Source organism: Euprymna scolopes, chromosome 20 (genome assembly GCF_053919585.1).
Source record: "Euprymna scolopes isolate OS-2025 chromosome 20, ASM5391958v1, whole genome shotgun sequence".
In the NCBI taxonomy this organism is placed as follows: Eukaryota; Metazoa; Mollusca; class Cephalopoda; order Sepiida; family Sepiolidae; genus Euprymna; species Euprymna scolopes.
In genome coordinates this window covers 112,682,950-112,703,998 of record NC_136501.1, presented here as the reverse complement: position 1 = coordinate 112,703,998, position 21,049 = coordinate 112,682,950, and the positions used below count along the sequence as shown (strand labels likewise).

Below are 21,049 nucleotides of genomic sequence, written 5' to 3'. Positions count from 1 at the left end.
CTCAAGTTTAAATTATGTGGAGTTATCTCCCCTGTTCCTTGAAACTGTTTTAAAAAATGGCATTGCCAGACGGTCACTCCTTGGCAAGTCAAAATTTGATTTTCTTATTTAAAAATAAAATATAACGTCTTAATTAATTTGTGATTTTTGGAATATGATATTTTCTCTTCATCATAGGACATCATATGATTTTTTTTTCTTTATTTTTGTTTTTTAATATAGGAAGAATTCTGGGCAAGTATCAAATGTTTTTTTTTATTGCAAATTTTCTTTTTTTTTAGTAATTATTTACAAAACCTCAAGGGCCTTTGTCATCAACAACAACTTTCACCAAGTATTGTGTGTGTTTCCAGAAAATATGTATTCATTTAAAAAAAAAATTATATCTTCACTGTGTTAACTGTTTCTCCCAAATAAGATTCTTTACAAAGAAAGGTTGCATCCATTTTCACTCTCATATTAATAGCTTCTTCTACTGCCTCCAGTGTACTGGAGCCTAAATTGTTCATGGCTAATAATACCATGACCACAATTGGAATCGGTAATTGTATCAGAAATCCGGTAAAAAATTTTGCAATCATCCCATCAATAGTTAATACTAAAGTGACTGTTAGTATTGCTAAAATCGCGGATTTATTTTCATGACCCAAACAAAGGTGATAAAATTGTTACACGGAACGCTAGCTTGTGATTTTTATATTGTCAATAAAAATGATCATTTTCTTGAGGATATTATTTAAGACCTACAAGTTGTAAAAAGCTGACATTTGGATGTGATATTCTATAAGATGTATTGATTTAACATGCAATATTCGAGATCTGTTTAATAGTTTTTGTGATGATTTTGGTATACGTTTATGACATTTAGTACTTTATTTCCACTGCTGAAATTGAACAAATGATCATTTTTATTTATTTATAAATTTGTTTGAAAAAAAAAATAGGCATAATAATCATTATATATAGAATTATATTACATGTGCATATTTGTTTTCATTTAATTCAGTTTTATTTGATGATACTTTAAAAATTGCCCATCAGTGCAATTTTATTATTATAAATGATGTAATGTTCACTTTTCACACCTCAAAAATGAAGGCCAAAATTGGATTAGAAATAATTGTACTTTTACTTCCTATTATTTTTTTTTTTTTTTTTTTTACACGGTGGTCACCACTTATCAAGGCCTGGAAGCCACTCAGGGATAAGGGTTATTGCAAGTACAGTACGTTAGTGCGGAAATTTAATGAAGTGTTTACTTAAGAGGGCGGTTCATTAGGAATTTCTTAATGTTGGACTTGAAGACATCTAAGTTGTAGTCAGGTGGGAAGCAGGCAGACGGAACAGAGTTCCACAAGACGTGCAGTTCTAAGAAAGAAGCTTTGTTCATGGAATCCATGTTTTGATTTAGGCACAGATAAAGAGTGGGGGAAATTTTTCACAGTGGATTCAGCTAGACGGGTGTTTTTCTTCTTATCCTAGGAATGATGAAAGCATCTTTTGTGACATTTTTTACCAGTTACCTTTTTTTGTCAGTTGCTTTCAAAGTTTCCATATTGTAAATTAAATATGTTCGTCCCATTTTTGCGAATATTAAAATGTTCATAACTTGGAAACTAAACAAGATATCTCCATGATTTTTGTTTACTTTTTCCCGTATTGATGTGTACCTTTATATAAGAGGATTGAATTTAGTCATAATTGTTTGTAAAATTTTGGCTGTTGGTACTTAATAAGTTACAGATAAAAAGAGTAGCGTGATAGAATGAAACAGTTCCATGAACAATCGTTTCCTGGTGCTACTGATTGTGGGTGGGGGCTTAATGAGTGAAAATGCAACCTTTACTGCTTAGACAAAAAAATGTAAAAAAAAAAATTTTTTTAAAGAAAAGAAAACAGACGCATATTTTCTGAAAATGCTCATCAGAAAATACCTAGCAGAACAGCTTAGTATATGAAGCTGTTGGTTCTAAAGCTATAATAGCTACTGAAATAGGGGAAAAAGTGACTTTATTGCATAGATGACTCATAGAGATTTGGTATCTGTCTGCATTCAAAAACTATATCAGTGAACTATCTTTAAGTACTCAATTCAAGAGTAGGAGATAGTGTAGTATCCGTCCTGTTGTCATGAGACTCTTCCTCCTAGGTATTACTTCCTAATTTCTTGGAGGGGGTAACATATGTCAACAAGGAATTGTTCGCTATCAAACTCAATATTTATTTATACTAACAAAAATATGTGACTAGAGGTGGCATAATTTTACTAATTTTTAATTTAGAGGTCCTTTATTTTTTATTTATTTTTTAACGTTTTACATTCCAAAGTCGACGGATTTTTATAAACAAAGAGTTCCTCCTTTATTAAAAAAAAAAAAATGTGTAAGATATACATACCAATGACAGAAGATAAATATCCGATTTTAAAAACTATGTAAATTAATAAAGTTTTATTTTTAAATAAGAAAATCAAATTTTATGCATTATTCAAAGAGCGGTCGTCTCTATCTTGAAAGTGATCTCAAGAAACAAGGAAGATAGTTAAAAAATGATTCAAACTTGCAAGATTTTTGTAATTTCTGCAAATTCCTAATTATAAATAAAATAATTTTTAAATGATTAATAGGAATACATAGGCATTACAAAAAAAATTTTGCAAGTTTGAATTATTGTTGAGTTATCTCCCTTTGTTTTCTTAGATTTTCAAAATGGTGACACAACTGTTGCTCTTTGAATACTCCTAAAATTTTATTTTCTTTATTAAAAAATGATGTATGAACTTGATCAATTCATGTGATTTTTTAATATATTTTCATTTTATCACGGGTACATACATGCATTATACAGATTTTTCTTTTTTCGTATAAGGGGAATTCTATCCAAGACCCTCCCCCCCCCTTTTTTTTTTTTTTAAATTGTAATCCATCTGTCTTTTTTCCAGGTCTCGTTATCGGCCAGTCACTTCTACAGGTAACAGTGACCGCTTTGTGGAGGAATACCAAAGTCATCGGCACAAACTGACCACTGCTTACCTCTACCATTTAGCCGGACAAATGCAAGACATTGATGTTGTCGCACTTGACCATTGTTATGCGAAACCATGGAGTGCACATCCAGATGCCAGCAATGCAAAACCGCTCCGGTTGTTGTTTATGAACAAATTTCCTCGAAACGGAAATACAGAACAAAACTCTGTGTAAGAAGATATTTTTGATTTTTCTTTGTTAGAAATAAACATGTATTACTTCAATATAATTTGCAAAGGAAAATAAAATTATAAAATAACATAATTTGTCGCTTATGTTAAATTTTATGAATAATTAAAAGCATGTGTTTTTTAATGGTTAAGATTAAATTAATTTTGCTCTGTTATTAAATAAGCAGGCATTTCTTTAAATATATATATATATTTTTTCTTTTTTAATTATTTTTTATGTAAATACAGTAATATCTTGCTACAATGCGCAGACCGTTTAAATTATATTTGATTTCATCAGGCAAGAAAAATTAAAATACAAAATTTAAAAAGGTTCCAGACCTTTCCAAATTTTGTATTTTAATTTTTCTTGTCTGATGAAATCAAATGTGATTGGAACGGTCTGCACATCGTAGCAAGATATGACTATTTACATAAAGAATAATAAAAAAAATATATAATTTACTCTCTTTGATTGAGCACTATCAACGACCCTTGTTGAAATTCAATTATTCTTAATTTTTGAATACTTTTCTACCTGCCCAGTCGTAAAATATGCTTAAATATGATATTTTGATTAATGCTAATTTTGTATTTATTATATTATATTGAATCCAATATATAGTAATGATTTAAAGTTTTTAAAAAAATGACTCGTGTGCCACCACTGAGAATTGAAACCAAAACATTTAGCTTATGATTTATTTTTTCCTCTGCCATTAATGACTGAGCAATGAAGACATGTCTGCAAAGCTAAAAATTAAAACGTGAAGCAATAGCAACTACGTTATGCATGCATATTCATAATGCTGGCGTTTTGACCCTCACCTGGAAAATTTAATTTTAATTTTCACACTTTCGTACTGATTTTCCCGGGTTAAAACCCAAATATAAAATTTTGCATGGGTTCGAATATCTTATATATAAAGTTCCATATCTGTAGACCAAAAACTCTTGGAGGAGTTTGGTAGGCAAAATATTTTAAACAAAAATATATACATATACATAAATATATATAGAAAGAGTTTTGTGTTTGCTATAAACTTTTTACGCAAATGTTACGCAAGTATAAATCATGTAGAATATCTGCATGAATATAACTACATGTAATAGTTAATTAAAAATGCACATCCCATAAGAAAACCGAAGCAACTAATAGGGAATTAATTAAAATGAATGTTTAAAAGAATATGCAAATTAGCTAGATCTTTTTCTAGTGAATGTAATTCCACGACCCATATATAACAAAGTTGTATTTTCTTTTGAAATAAACAGAAAAAAGGGGGTTTTAATATGAATATCAATACAAAAACAACCCAAATTTATAGGAGTGTGTGTGTGTGTGTATATATATATATATGTATATATATATATAGGGTGGAATGATAAAAGTGTCGCCCTAAAGAAAACAACACTACAGCTTTATTTTAAAACTTTTATTGAAAAAATCAATTCAGGTAACTTGATTATGTAGTAGAGCTGACATCTATTCAATGTAGCAGTCTTCAGTCTCAATCACCGCCTCAATACGGGTCCGTAATTGGGATCATGCCTTTTCCACAAACACTGATGGGAGGTCAGTGAATACTTGGCAGATGGTGGTGATCAGGCTGTGTTTGGTGTTGTAAGACGTCATATTGGTGATATTCTCGACATATGACGAAACGAAATAGTCCAGCAGGTTCAGGTCTGCAGTGAGAAAAGGATACAAAGTCGTAGAACTCCTTCTGGAGCCAAAGTTGTGTTTCTTTGGACTTGTGGGGTGGTGCCGCGTCCTGCTGTCAGACCAAGAGTCTGTCAGCAAACACCTGATTGCACCAGGGGATCACCACACTCTTCAGCACATCCAGGTACACTTTGGTGTTGACTTTCAAGCCAACTTTGAAGCTGTGAGGTGGCATGATGTGGCCCACACCAAAGACCATAACCGTGGCCAGAAACATCGTTGAGCTGTGCTTAAAGTGATTGAATGGTTCAGATTTGTATTTTGAGAGTGGTGACAATGATTCTGTTGTCATAATTTTGATCGGTAGAGAGCATGAGTTGTACAGCGGTACATCTCCAATCTTGCTCGTTGAACATTGTTACTTTCAGACATGATAGAAGGTTTCTGGCGCTCTTGGGATTTGTACACAACTGGCCAACTAGTACATGGTCTGCAACAAAAAAAATAAAAAAAATGAAAACCGGTTTTCATCAAATGAAAATCGACTCCTGTCTTTTCTTTGGCAACAATTTTATCGTTCCACCCTGTATATATAAAACCTTTTTTCAACTATAAAAGACAAGTCTTTCTAAAGGAAAGGCAGTACTTTAAAAAGATGTGGCTATTACCAACGTTTTTGAAAATGAAGAATTTGTTTCGAAAGATAAGAGAAGACCAAAGCTAAGTGTTGATTTTATTGTACGTTATTTGAGTTTATATATATATATATATATAGCCAGTAGAGTTTAGTTTCCTAGAAGTACATCCAATGAAACAACATGTGTCTACCAAAGAGTGCTCAATGAGTGAACAGAGCAGGTATATTAAAGGTATATTAGATGTTTATTATCTTCAAAGACCTCACTTGTCCTCTCACCGCTTTATGACTCCCACCCAGGTTACATTCTAACTTTACAAACGAAATAGGAAAATGTTTTTGATTGAAATATCAGTAATTTCTTGGCCTGAAGACGTAGTCCCCTAACGCGGGTCATTACAGAAACATGTATGCACATATGTAGCCATTAATGTTTGTATAAATAAATTTAATATATATATATATATATATATATATATATAGATTGCTTTAAATATGTGCAATGATTTGGCTGAACTAAGACTTCCCTAAACTTACTCAGCAGACTTGATAAGATACCATATTTTGCGACTTCGAAGTTTTCTACTTGTTTCTTGTACAGGTTCAGCAGGAATTGGAATAAACCTGATTGTCACAGTTGGTGAATTTCAAAATTCTTATTTAAAATAATTTTCACATTATTTTTCCTACATAGAAAAAAAATGAAGTTAATCACATTTTGTGAAAGAATTATTATGCAAAGTTAATTTGGTTATAGTCAGCTAACGTACTTCCTAACTTCCGGCGTGACTGCTACCGGAAGCGGTGATGAGACAAATAAGTTTTTTTTTTTTTTTTTTTTTTTTTTTTTTACACAGTCATCACCACATTATCAAGGCCAAGAGGCCATTCGAGGATAAGGGTTAAAGAGTGTACAGTAGAAATTGGACAATATAGTAATAAATTCGGTAAATTTGTTAACTTATCTGGAACAGCTCATCAAGAACTTGTTTATGTTAGACTTGAAGACAACCATATTGTAATTAGCCGGAAAGCAGGAAAACGGAAGACAATTCCACAGGCGTGCAGTTCTAAGAAAGAAGCTTTGTTCATGGAATCTACGTTTAGGTTTAGGCACAGATAAAGAGTGGGGGGGGGAGATTATTGATAGTGTTTTCAACTAGACGAGTGTTTCTTGTGAAAGTTTGGCGAGGGGGGACCATAGACTGAAGCTCAGTCGAACACTTTCCATGAAAATAACGATACATCAGAGGCAAACTCGCAACATCTCTTCTGTGAGATAGAGGTTGCAACGAAGAGAAAAGGACATCTCCTACAAGGCTACGAAGTCTATTTTGAACTCTATCAAGGCAGGACAAGTCTTTTCTAGCAGCTCCTGCCCAGATGTGGCAACAGTATTCCATCTTTGGACGTACATGGCTCTTATATAGATAGAGAACTGCATTAGCAGTGAGATATCTACTGGATCGATAGAAAGATCCCACCATTTTTCCAGTGGCCTTGGCAACGGATTTGATGTATGTGTTTCATTTAAGATCAGGAGTAACGGTCAAGCCCAGAAGCTTGTCAAAACTTGAGGCCTCTTGAAGACGAGAGCCATTCATTTCAGTTGATGCCAGATGTGGGACAGAGTGTTGATGATGTAAAGAGAGAAGCTTGGTTTTAGATGCATTAAAAGTAACCAACCACTCCTTTCCCCATTGTACTATGTGCTCAAGATCAGAGGAGAGAGAATCGGAGAGAACTTGGTCGTTTACTGTCTTAGATGTGCTACCATAAATGGTAGTGTCGTTAGCTAAAATGTCTAAAAATGATGTAAGGATGTGATTTGGAAGATCATTAATGTAGATCAGGAAAAGAGTTGGGCCCAGGATGGACCCCTGAGGGACTCCAGCATTAATACTGTGAGCTTCTGATTTTTGCCCCTCAACTACTACTCTTATGAACCTATCAGAAAGAAATGATCACTTTTATTGTCCTTCAGCATTTCTATAGTGAAGCGATTTATTGAAATAAAATATAAGAAAATGACTTTATTGAAAAAATATGCTATAAAAATTTACAAAATTATACAGATTAAAAATAACACACTTAGTCTTTATTTTCACTTTTAATAACAAAATTAAAAAAAATAGGTTTTTATTTTATTTGAAATTTTATATGAAATATTTATGGAATTATAAAAAGAAGTTTTTTTTCTGTTTGAATTTTAAAAATAAGATTTTTTTAAATTTATATAATGTTTATGAAAGTATAAAAAAATAAATATCAGAAAAACATTAAATAAAATAAAGTTCATGCAAAAGGGAGGTATAGGCATGAAAGAAAAAAGCAAAGGAACTTGTCACTGCTTCCGGTAATGTTACGCTGGAAACTAGGAAGTATGTTAACTGACTATAACTGTTAAATTTAAATATTTTAGAAAACCAAGTAAAGCTGTATAATTTTTTGTTTCTGAATTTTTTAGATGAAGATTAATTATTCGTATTATTTGGCTTGTTCGAACTACTGTTCTCATCGTCAGTGTTATTTTAACAATATTTCGGTCAATGTAAACTCTGACCTTTTTCAGGTGTATCTTGTCGAACATGGGTATCTGCACAGAATTTTGAATAAAACTCTTTATTTAATTCACGGGGTAGCATGCTCTTGTTCTGTCAGACATGACTGGTTAGAAGTCCGAAGTAATTCGTGATTGTATTTTGACTGTCACATGCACTAAACATTGAACCTTCAACCTCCACAAGAGTGTAACTTTACAAGGACCCATGGTGATAAAATTCAAAATGAGAAAATAAAAAAAAAAGTCTTTGGTAAGAGTGGAATGCCACCAAAAATCCAAACCAAAAAAAAAAAAAAAATGTAAGAAAAGATTTTTTTTATTTAATAAAAATTATACAGCATTATTTGGTTTTCTAAAATGTTCAAATTTAAATAATTTCTTTTTTTCTTATTTTTTTATTTTGCGACAAATTTTAAGAATATATTTCTTTTTTATTTTCTTTTTGTTTTTTTGTTTTTTCCAGTGATGAAGATGAGATTCTAGACGTTGAAAATATAACAGAGAAACCTCCACTACTCACGGACTTGAATAAAACCCGTAATTTGATGAATGAATGTGAAAGGCATGTCAACTTGATTTATCCTGATGAACGCACAGAAGATTATGACGAACACGTTAGCAAGTATGTCTTTCTATTTTTTTTATTTTAAATTGTCTAAAGTGTGGATGAATGTCTTTGATAATAGCAATTAATTTGATTTTTATTTCAAAACTAACAGTTCAGCCTGGCTGTGCTCGGGCCCTATGTACTGTTCATAACTTTATGTGCATATGTATATATATATTAAAAAGTTTGCCTCATATTCAGGTAACCTACATCTAAAATTTCAAGCGTTTAGACTCAAAATTGGCAGAGGAGTTTGGTAGAGTCTGCAAAGATCAACTCTTTCAACTTTGACCTCTTGGCAGCCAAATTTTCACCTAAAAACTTATTAAAAAGCTTGCTGTATGTCTAAATACGCTTTATATAAAATTTCAAATGTTTAGACCCAAAATTGGCTGAATAGTTTGCTAGAGACCGCAAAGGTCAAATCTTTTGAACTTTGACCCCTTGGCAGCCAAATTTATGGCCAAAAAAACGATTAAAAATATTGCCCTATGTCTGAATATACTTTATGTAAAATTTAAAATGTTTAGACCAAAAATTAGCTGAAAGGTCAATTTTTTTTTTTTAACTTTGACCTCAATTTTGACCCCTTAACATTTATTGTTTTGGGCTCAAATTAAGTTACAAAGTTTGATCCATGTCCAAGGAACCTACATGTAAAATTTCAAGTGTTTAGACCCAAAATTGGTGGAAGAGTTTTGTAGAGTTTTCAAAGGTTAAATTGTTGAACTTTGACCTCTTCACAGCCAAATTTCTGGCCGAAAACCGATTAAAATGAAAATTGACAGAGTAATTTGGTAGGGAAATGTACACACACACACAAACAATTTCACTTTATATAGGTTGCAAAAGCTTGATCCTCATCACTTCTGTTATCTTTGTATATCTCGTGACTCGCGCTCACATAGATAGACAGGTGGCCCTGCCCCATCCCCTGTTTTGCCCAGCCCCTGCAACAGAGCCACTAGCGTTGGTAGTAGCTGTAGCTGCATAACACATATACAAATAACCAAGCCAGTCTGCAAAGTGACGTGTCACAGTGAAAGAAGAGAAGGGTAAGAAAAAAATGTACCGCGTGGTGGGGACTGGAAAAGAAACTGTGTGACGGGGAAGATGAATGTTTGACCAGTGTGGCGAAAGACTTAAGTATGTGGCATACGACATAACCTAAGAGATTAACGTCAGGGGTGTGAGTTCGTTATGGAGGCGTTGATTTAATTTGAATAAAATAAAATACGCATCAAATGCACTTGAAAGCCAAATCACAACACAATATTATGAAAATAAATATTTTACTCGTTTGAAATTTATGATTTGAATATATTTTGGAGTCAAACTCTATCCTCAGTATTTGTGCATTTTTCTTTTTTCTTGCCATTTCAAACAAGTAAAATATTCATAATATTGCATTGTGATTTGGATTTCAAGCGCACCTGATGCGTAATTTATTCAAATTAAATCAACGCCTTTATAAAGGAACTTACACTCCTGACGTTAATCTCCCATTGCCAACTGCCAACACACCGTTCTGGCATTTAAAAATACAACTGCTGAGAGACAGCACACGGATCTTTACTGATTTTTCTTTCTCCAACTTTACAAAATGGCAAGAAAGAAGAAAAGAAAGAAAGAAAAACGATGTACAAAATACTGAGGATGGAGTTTGACTCCGAAATATATTTAAATTATAAATTTCAAACGAGTAAAATATTTGTTTATTTTCCTAATATTGTGTTGTGATTTGGCTTTCAAGCGCACCTGATGTGTATTTTATTTTATAAACGAAGACACTTTTAAAACGAGAGGCACTGCATTATTTTGGAAGAACCATCAAAAAATGCGTTTCATTCCAACTGAAAAAACTGAGTGGAATTTCTTTGGGTTTTTTTTTTTCTTTTTTAACTGTCTCAGATACATATTGGGTTCGAACGTTAAAATGTAATGAAACTGTTGAAAAGGATTGACTATGTTGCACTCCGTCTTACTCAGTCCCTGCCCCGGCCTGTATCTTGCCCAGGCCTTATCTCGTCCTGCATCTTGCTTTTACCTCGCATTTTACCCTGGCTCCACGTCTTGCTTTGGTTCCGCCTTTTGCCCTGGCTTGCATCTTCCCCTAGTCCTGCCCACGTCTTACTCTGGCCCTGCCCTAGGTGTATCAGAATTTTTGTAGGAATTTTTGACACCCCTAACACGAAACTGCGAATAAAATATAAAAAAACTTGTAATTTCTCTTTTAAAAGTGGGTTGTTTATTTTCTTTTAAAATTATACTTCCAAAATAAACTATTAAAGTTGTATAAAAAGTAATAGAAATATTTTTTTTTATTTAAAAAAAAAACAGTAATGAAATTAATTGAATTTTACGAGTTCAGTATTTTTCAATTTTTAAACTTTAAAAATCTATCAAAATTTTTTTATTGATTCTATTTTTATGATATTTTCAGGGTCAATGTGAAATTTTATGCTCTTTCCAATAAACCGAATATTATATTTTAGACAAACGTTTTTTTTTTTTTTAAATTCATGCCCCCCTATTTTGAAATGTCTATTAAAAAGTAAATAATTAATTTATGTGCCAAAGTTTTATGTATCACAAATTGAAGATAAAAGATCAATAAATAATATATTCTAATTTAAAAAAAAACAAACAGTTTTTTGGAAATTTACCTGTAAAGTTCGAGGTTTAAAACCTTTTTTTTTTAAACCACGTTTGTATTTTTATTTTTATTTTTTTAAAAATGAAACCTTGGTCCTTGCTCCTTTAATTGAAAAAACGTTAGGGTTTGAATTACATTTTTTGAGTAGTTATAAGCTTGGAAAGATAGAGGGTCGAATTATTCAATATTTTTCACGCAGTTTCTTACACACCTAGCCCTGCCCGCATCTTACTCTGGTCCTGACCCAGCCCGTGTCTTGTCTTGTTTCAACCTGTGTCTTGCCCTGGCTTACATCTTGCCATGGCCCTGCCTCGTCCCATCATGTGTCTCCATAGTTCTGCTTTATTCCATCATAAAGAACTGGTTTAATGAATTCATGTCTGATATCGCTGAGTAGCATGATCACATTGACACCAGTTCTCGTTAGATTACCACTGTTAAGCATTGTTTTGTTGGGCCATTGACAAAAGGTTGACTATTTGGTAATACTAGGCGCCGTATGTGGGAAAACGGTAAAACATTCTTAAAAAAACTAAAAAAATTGAACTCTGAAAATGTGTTTTCAAATATTTCAGTATAATCTGCTTATTCGCATGTGCTGACACCACGCGACAGCCGCTATGCAACCCATGACAGAAATTCTGTTTTCAATCATGTGATGAAGCTCTCCAAAGAAAATATGCAATTCTGCTTTGTTTTTTTTTTTTTTGTTTTTTTTCATCGGTTGTGGTTCTTGTCCAGAATTCCCCCGTTGTTAAAAAACGGAAGAAAAAATATCAGTATGATGCACTTACCTCTGATTGAAAGAAAATATTGTATTCCAAAAATCAGGTAAATGTAACTTTATTTTTAAATAATAGAATCAAATTTTATGGGTTCGATAGAAATGACTGTATTGTGTTTTATTTATTTGTTTCCCCATGAAAGCAAATTAGGCAGAAGATCGTTTTTTAATGGGGGGGAAAACCAGCTCTCCCAAAAAAGGGCCATTCTGGTAGTTTCCAAATAAATAGTAATTGTCACAGTATGAAGGGTTTCCCCGACATTGGCCAAGGACGAATTACAGAACAGATACTACCTGGGCGAAGGCTGGGAGTTGGCGTATAACTGTATTGTGTTGTTGTCTTTAAAATAATCTCAAAGAAACAAGGGAGATAACTCAACTATAATTCGAACTTGCAAGAATTTTGTAATTTCTACGAATTCCCATTAATCATCTAAAAATTATTTTATTTATATAAAATAAAACTTGATTAATTTACATGATTTTTGGAATATTATATTTTGGTTTCATCATGGGTGCATACATTGTACAAATTTTCATTCATTTTTGTTTTTTTAATATAAGAGGAATTCTGTACAAGATTCCAAGTTTTTATTAGTTTAATTTTCAAAGTTTCAGGGAGTTAATATTTATTTGCTTTGAAAACATCTTTTTCAAAATGTTGAGCTTGCATTGTAAAAATATAATTAAAAAAGTATCTCGAGTCGTCTCTACATTCGATAAAATGTAGTGCTAATATTTACAACAAAACTTTTCTATTTTTTTTAATATATCAAATTTTCCTTTCAGTTTCCTTCATTCCAGGGCAGGTTGGACTGTTCAGCAGAAACGGCTTTATAACAAAGTGATGAAGGCCCTCCATGTTGATAGGTTGGCGAGATTGGCATTTGATGGTGTAAGTTCATCTTTTTTTTTCTGATCAATTTCTGTGTAAACGATTCTGTATCAACTCTTAATATAGTTAGTAGAATGTTTTTGTGATCTAAATATAGTGTTAATGTGTATAAATGACAGGGTGTTGAATATATTAGATGCCTTCAATAAGTTTCCAGACTTTTTTCGTATGGGCACTTTTATTGGTAGTACACACATGAAACTCTAGTCCCCTTCGAAGTAATCTCCTCCGACTGCAATGCACTTATTGTACTGTTCCAACAACTTCTGGAAGGCCTCGTTGAAGTCCTCTTGTGTGAGCGTTTCAATGACCCCCATTACAGCCTCTTTCATCTTAATTGTCTTATAACGACAACTTAAGGAATAACCAAAAGTCACAGGAAACAAGGTCTGGACTATAGGGAGGGTGAGAAACTGCCTTGATGCTCGTCTTGGTCAAATAGTCTGTGATCGTCTCTGAGCACTCTTGGGACAATCTTTGCGCAAATCTTCTGCATCTTTAGTTCCTCACAAATGATTGTGTTTTCCTTGAGCTTGAGCTTAGGGAATAACCAATGTGTGGACTATAATGAGGGGGAGGTGAGGAACTATCTTGATGCCCATCTTAATCAAATAGTCTGTGACAAGGATGAAATTGTGGACTGGTACATTCGCACAAATCTTCCACATCTGCAGTTCCTCGTGAATAATTGTGCGTACAGTCCCACACTAACATCCAACCGTGCACTTATTGTCTATAAACACACAACGGTCCTTATCCGTGAAATTCTTTATTTGGCCTGTCAACTCTAGTGTTCTGACTTCCTTACTCCTCTTACATGTCTCATGGTTCTTCACAGACTCCCTGCCTTCCTTGAATCTCTTATGCCATTCAAAAACTCATGCTCGATTCATGCAAGGTAGTCCAAAAGCTGTCTGACGCATACGTTTCGGTGGCATTATTTTCAAGTTTAAAACAAAATTTTATTGCATATCATTCTTCTAAAGTATACTCACGTTCAAATTGCATTTTTGGAATTCACCAGCTGTGAAAATCGGGTTTTAGTAGAAAAATTCTATTTAGTTTGTTATGTTCTATGCATATATTTCAACATTAATAATGCTGAACTTAGTCATTTTTTTATGCCTCGTTCGCTGTGCACTCATGCATGCTTCACCTGTTTTTTTTTTTTAATTTTTTTTTATTTTTAATATTTTTTAATTTTTAATATTTTTTCATTTTTTTTAATTTTTAATTTTTTTTAATTTTTAATTTTTTTTAATTTTTTTAATTTTTAATTTTTAATTTTTTTAATTTTTAATATTTTTTAATTTTTAATATTTTTTTATTTTTAATATTTTTTATTTTTAATATTTTTTATTTTTAATATTTTTTATTTTTAATATTTTTTTATTTTTAATATTTGTTTTATTTTTAATATTTTTTATTTTTAATATTTTTTATTTTTAATATTTTTTATTTTCAATATTTTTTATTTTTAATATTTTTTTATTTTTAATATTTTTTTATTTTTAATATTTTTTTATTTTTAATATTTTTTTATTTTTAATATTTTTTTATTTTTAATATTTTTTTTATTTTTAATATTTTTTTATTTTTAATATTTTTTTATTTTTAATATTTTTTTATTTTTTATATTTTTTTATTTTTTATATTTTTTTATTTTTTATATTTTTTTATTTTTAATTTAAAAACAACTTTTTTTTATTCAATTTTTAAAATTAAAAAAAATTTAATGTTATTACATTTTCTTTTCTCATCAATATATCTTTCAAGTTTAGATTCTTTTTGAAACTCATTTGAAAGCTTTCGATATAATGCAATCCATTCTTTATACAATCTATAAAAGTGAAAGTGTCTGTCTATGTACATTTCCCTACGCAATAACTCTGTCAATTTTCGGTCTACAAACTCGAAATTTGATATACAGGGTATGGAGATTTGGGAAAATCTTTGCAATCCGTTTTTGACCAGAAATTTGTCTGTTAAGGGGTCAAAGTTCAACGATTTGACCTTTGAGAACTCTACCAAACTCCTCTGCTAATTTTGGGTCTAAACACTTGAAATTTTAGATATAGGTTCCTTGGACATGGATCTAACTTAATAACTTGATTTGAGCCCAAAACAATAAAAGTTAAAGGGTCATAGTTAAAAAATTGACCTCTACGGTCTCTACCAAATTACTCAGACAATTTCTGGTCTAAACATTTGAAATTTGACATAAAGGGTATTCAGAGATAGGGCAAGCTTTTTAATTGGTTGGGGTCGAAAATTTGAGCTATCAATATATAAATCTATGTATGTTTGCATGTCTGCCTAAAACTTTTGACAGAAGCGACAGATTTTCACAAGATCAGTATCGTTTTGAAGCTCGACCCTTCAGACAGCAAATACCGAAAAATTGGCTAAAAACATTAATTTCTTCACCCTCAACTGTGCACTTTTCTACTGGGGGGGGGCGCTTTTTTCGTTGATATTTTCGAAAGTCATCCCCTCTTTTCGATTATCTAGCCTTAATTTAAACGTACGTCACTTCCGGTTTGGTAGTGGTCGTAACAGCAAAGACGTTACGTTTTTTCCCGTTCTTTTCCTCCTTTGTGGTACGGGTTCGAGCCTGCCTTCCTACTACTACTCTTTTTTTTTTTTTTTTTTTTAACACAACATACACCTCCAAACACCCGGACAACGCCGGGCTGAAAAATCACTAAATATTCTATTCGTTTTCTCTATTGTTTCTTCTTCCGTAGAGTAATAATGAACCCGTGATGAGACGGATCCACGTTGATAAATCAGCAAAACGCGTGCGACAAGCTTTAGCGAGTGAATCTTGGGTAAGACAATTTTTTTTTTCTGTCATGCAAATTTTCTTCTCACGATTTCTGGTGCAACCAGATCAGGCTGTTTGAGATACTGGCTTCCTGACTTAAAACACACCAAACAGTGATGTTATTGTTTTCTTTTTGTTTTTATTCTTTGTGCAAAACTCAATCATGTTCTGCAAGCCAGAAACAAAAACAGTTTTCCTCTACAAAGCAACCAAACCAAATCAAACACCATGAATAAATATTTGACGATATAAACAACTTAAAGCATAAAACTTTTTTCAAATTACTGGATTTGGCGTTAAGATTTTTTTTTTTTTTTTTTTTACAAGAGAGTCACCAATTATCAAGGCCTGGAGGCTACTTGTGGATAAGGGTTAATGAATGTAAGGTGTTGGTTTAGTAATCATTAATAGTGTAGATTGGGTAGAATTTGGATTATTTAATAGGACAGTTCAACATGAACTTGTTTATATTAGACTTGAAGGCTACCATCTTGTAATCAGCCTGGAAGTAGGCTAGTGGAATAATGTTCTATATGCAGGCCATTCTAGGAAAGAAGCTTTGTTCATAGAATCTGCGTTTAGATTTAGACACGGTTAGAGAGGAGAAAATTGTTAATAATGATTGTAGCTAGTCGAGTGTTTCTTTGTGAAAGTTTGGCAAGGGGAGATCATAGATTGGAGGTCAGACAAGCACTTGCCATGTCACGGCAGAGACAGATTCACAAAGTCTCTTCTCTGAAGAAGTAGGTTGCATGGAAGAGAAAAGGGTATCGTCTACTAGGTTTCAAAGCCAGTTTTGAACAATCAAAGCTTGATAGGGCGCCACAAGCAGCTCTTGCCCAAATGTGACAACAGTATTCCATTTTAAGACCTACATGGCTTTTATATAGATAGAGAATTGCCTCGGTGGTGAGATACCTACTGGAGCTGTAGAATAATCTAATCATTCTTCGAACGATCTTGGTCACAGATTTGATGTATGTGTTCCATTTCAGATCAGGAATAAAGGTCAATCCCAGAAAGGTTGATATACCGTAAAACAACTAAATCAAAATTTCTCATGAATTTTATTAAATCTAACACGGACTTATAATTTCTAAACACGTTTTTCTTTTTGTGCTATTTTAATTGGAAACCTTTTCTAATTGCATGTTCGTCTGTTGGAATAACAAAGACCAACTAATCATCTTACAGAAATGATGGATGATATGCTGAATTGTAAGGCAAAGGTTGCGTAATCTCTAACCACTCCTTTCCTGAGTTGGCACTTTTTTTTTCTATAAAAGATTTTATAACTGACTAGAAGAATACCCATCTCAGGACGATTGATATTAATTCCAAAACAATTTTGCAAAATTTTTTTTTTGTTCTCTTTTGAAAATTAAAATTAAAACACTTGTACTCGTTTACGTATTCACCCTGGACCGGTTGGGTCGGCTTCATCTGTTGTATAGTTGGATAACAGTTGTCTAATGTTTTTGTAATGTTTGTATAATTTCTAGTCGCACTTTTGTCAAACGCATGCAAAAATTATATACATGCTGTTAGTTTCAATATGACAGCAGACGAATAATGTAAACAACTTAGCTTTATTTACAAATCGACAGACAGCCGTGAAATGACGAAGTGTTGGCATTGGGGTGTGCGGGATGTAGCAGAAATGTCTTCATTGATTGGTTGATGTCAACTCTTACTTTCTGTCTGTTTGTCTCTCTCGGCCTTTGTTATGAGCCTTCTTTTAAAGTATTTGCATTGCATAAATCGAAATTCGATTGTTCTTTGTTTTGTATGCAATTGTAAAAATGATATTCTTCATGTCAGCAACCGAAAAATACAATTGTAAATTATTTAGGATCGCTATCCAGTCATGACTTGTAGAACGAAAGGATGCTACTACTGTGAAGTAAATAAAGGATTCTGTTCAATATTCCGTCCAGATTCCTGAGTTTGACAGAAAGATTCCTGAGTTTGACAGAAAGATTCCTGAGTTTGACAGAAAGATTCCTGAGTTTGACAGAAAGATTCCTGAGTTTGACAGAAAGATTCCTGAGTTTGACAGAAAGATTCCTGAGTTTGACAGAAAGATTCCTGAGTTTGACAGAAAGATTCCTGAGTTTGACAGAAAGATTCCTGAGTTTGACAGAAAGATTCCTGAGTTTGACACCTAAAAAAGGTTTGAGGTTACATCGACCGAAACGTGAAAATGACACTAAAGATGAGAACAGTAGTCCGAAGAATCCAAATAATATAAAAAGAATTTTTTTTTTTTTTTATCTTTTCACTTTTTTTAAAAAAAATTTTTTTTTAATTTTTTTTTTTTTTTTTTAGGATGTGAAACTCACGCAGTGGTTGCATCATGTTCTCATGGAAAACTTACCTCGGCATTTACTTGCTGCATATTTAGATGTTTTGCAGACACTCAGAGCAAAGGTAAAGTATATTTATCCCTTTTTTTGTTTTTAATTTTTTTTTAATTTCCTTATTTTGTTCGAGCTGGGGATGGGACATCCTACCTGATGTCAGACATTTACCCACTTTCTCATGCATTCCTGAACGCTAGATCTTTTTTAAAGATTGTAACTGTCTCTTTAAGTACAATTATATCTCCCTTGCTTTTGATTTAATGGTTATATTTGCTAGACAGTTTTTGAAATTTATTTTTTATGTGTCTTGTTGCTTCTATAATTACTGGAATGGTGATCTTCCTAAGATTCGGGTGTATTTTCATTTCGTACGTAAGACATTGGTATTTCATTATTTTTTCCCTTTCAGCTCTGTTTGTAAGTTGGGACACTAGCTTCTAAGTTTTAAACAAAAATAAAGAAATAAAAATGCTGAAAAGCATCGTTTTGGGCATTGGAAAATAGTTCTGATTTTTTTTATTTCTGATTTCAATTAATCATCCGAACACTAATGGGTATAAAAAAAATGCATCAATAAAAAATAAAAACATGGTGGTATGATTTGGTACGTTACTCTGGCCGATGTGTCATTCGATCTGTTGCCAGTAAATATTAACATTCTTGATTTATTTTTTTTTAATAACTTTTTTTGAATTAATTTTTTTTTTTTTTTCCTTCCAGATTCCTTCTTTAATAGATCGAATGATCGCCCAATCGGCGTCTGCCAAAAGACAGGGTTCTACGCCCTCTGTTGATGCGCTCAATATGTTACTTAAAAGACCTTGGGATCCTGTATATAACACTCTCAGTCAACAGAAACCAGTGAGTTTGTCTTTTAATAACATTTACCGTTTATTTTTTTTACATTGGTTTTTAATAACATTTACCGTTTATTTTTTTGACATTGGTTTTTAATAACATTTACCGTTTATTTTTTTGACATTGGTTTTTAATAACATTTACCGTTTATTTTTTTGACATTGGTTTTTAATAACATTTACCGTTTATTTTTTTGACATTGGTTTTTAATAACATTTACCGTTTATTTTTTTTGACATTGGTTTTTAATAACATTTACCGTTTATTTTTTTTGACATTGGTTTTTAATAACATTTACCGTTTATTTTTTTTGACATTGGTTTTTAATAACATTTACCGTTTATTTTTTTGACATTGGTTTTTAATAACATTTACCGTTTATTTTTTTGACATTGGTTTTTAATAACATTTACCGTTTATTTTTTTGACATTGGTTTTTAATAACATTTACCGTTTATTTTTTTTGACATTGGTTTTTAATAACATTTACCATTTATTTTTTTTACGTCATCTTTTAGTAACGTTTACTGTTTATTATTTTGACGCTTTGGTGCTTATTTAGAATTACTCCAAATTAAAAATAAAAAATACAGAAAAATCTTTATGATGCACATACTCTTCTTGGAACAAAGATGTCATATTCCAAAAATTACGTAGATTGATAAATATTTTTTTTAACAAAGAAAATAAAAGTTTATGATTTTTAGCGAAACAAAGTTTTAATTATTTTGAATACAAACAAAATCTCTGTAATTGAATTGAGTTGTCCACTCTTGAATATTAACATATTCTAAAAAACATGGCGAATCCTGGCTCTCCCATTCTTGCTTCGGCATTAAATAACCCGAAAAGGATTGATATGCCGTAAAACAGAAACAACCAACCAACCAACCCATTCTTGCTTGTCATAAAATTTGATTTTTTTGTATTTAAAAAAAAAATACCTGATCATTTACATGATTTTTGGAATATGACAGTTTTATTCTGTGACAAGTACGTGCAACATAAAATTGTATTTTTTTTTAATCAAATTCTAAATAAGAACCTATTTTTGTTTTTTCATTTGAATCCAGTAAAAAAAAACAAAAAAAACAAACATTCCAACGTCTATCTTGTTTAGAATCGGCATAAAACTGGTTATTTTAAACTAAATTATTCAATTCGTATTATTTGGATTAGATTCAGCAGTCTACTTGAGTGTCATTTTCACAAAGTTTCAGTCGATGTAACCTCCGACCTTTTTCAAGTGTATCTTGTTGAACTGAGGAATGTTTCTATTGAACTCTCGTCCCGTGGCGCAGTGGTTAGAATACTTGGGAAAAATCAATTGTAAAAAGTGATATTGTCCTGAAGGTTGAAGGTTCAATTCTCAGTGTAGGCGATCAAAAAATACAATTGTGAATTACTTAGGACCTCTATCCAGTCATGGTTGATGGAATGAGAGCATGCTCCCTCCGTGAAGTAAATAAAGGGTTCCGTTGGAAATTCTGTCCAAATTCCCGAGCTTGACTAGATACACCTAAAGAAGGTTGGAGGTTAAATCGACCGAAACGTTGTGAGAATGACATTCAAGATGACATCAGTAGTCCGATGAATTCAAATAATACGAATAACCAATCCTCATCTCAAAAATTCAGAAACGTAAAATTATTCAAATTTGAAATTCATTATCAAAAATAATTTTAACAATTAAATCTATGCATTTAGATTTAATTTTTTTTCTTCCCCATTTACCTTCTTTCCAATTTTAAAATTGATTTGATCTGTGGTGACCGAACAGAAAGACTGGAAGTCGTCATGGACTAATGGACAAAGCTTCGAGAGATGTTTGGACAACTAAAAAATAAATTTATATTTAAATTAACGTGACGGACCAACTGGGCATCTTATAGAGGTGTGTGGTGTGTGAATATATCGGAAAATCTTGTACAAAAGTGTGACCCACCTACCAGAATGCTATTTCATATTTCAATGGACAGAAATCAGGAGCTCACAGT

At 32.0% G+C, this 21,049-nt stretch overlaps 1 protein-coding gene across 2 annotated transcripts in view; it reads left to right on the top strand.

The window, feature by feature from the left end:
• The window catches only part of LOC145241569 (uncharacterized), a 60,021-nt gene that overhangs the window by 12,814 nt on the left and 26,158 nt on the right, over positions 1-21,049 (top strand). For both annotated transcript variants that reach the window (XM_080104640.1, XM_080104641.1), the window contains exons 2-7: positions 2,942-3,196; positions 8,526-8,684; positions 12,899-13,004; positions 15,752-15,835; positions 18,160-18,261; positions 18,915-19,055. In XM_080104640.1, coding sequence (XP_079960766.1) covers positions 2,942-3,196; positions 8,526-8,684; positions 12,899-13,004; positions 15,752-15,835; positions 18,160-18,261; positions 18,915-19,055 — 847 coding nt within the window. The remainder of the gene's footprint in view (positions 1-2,941; positions 3,197-8,525; positions 8,685-12,898; positions 13,005-15,751; positions 15,836-18,159; positions 18,262-18,914; positions 19,056-21,049) is intronic.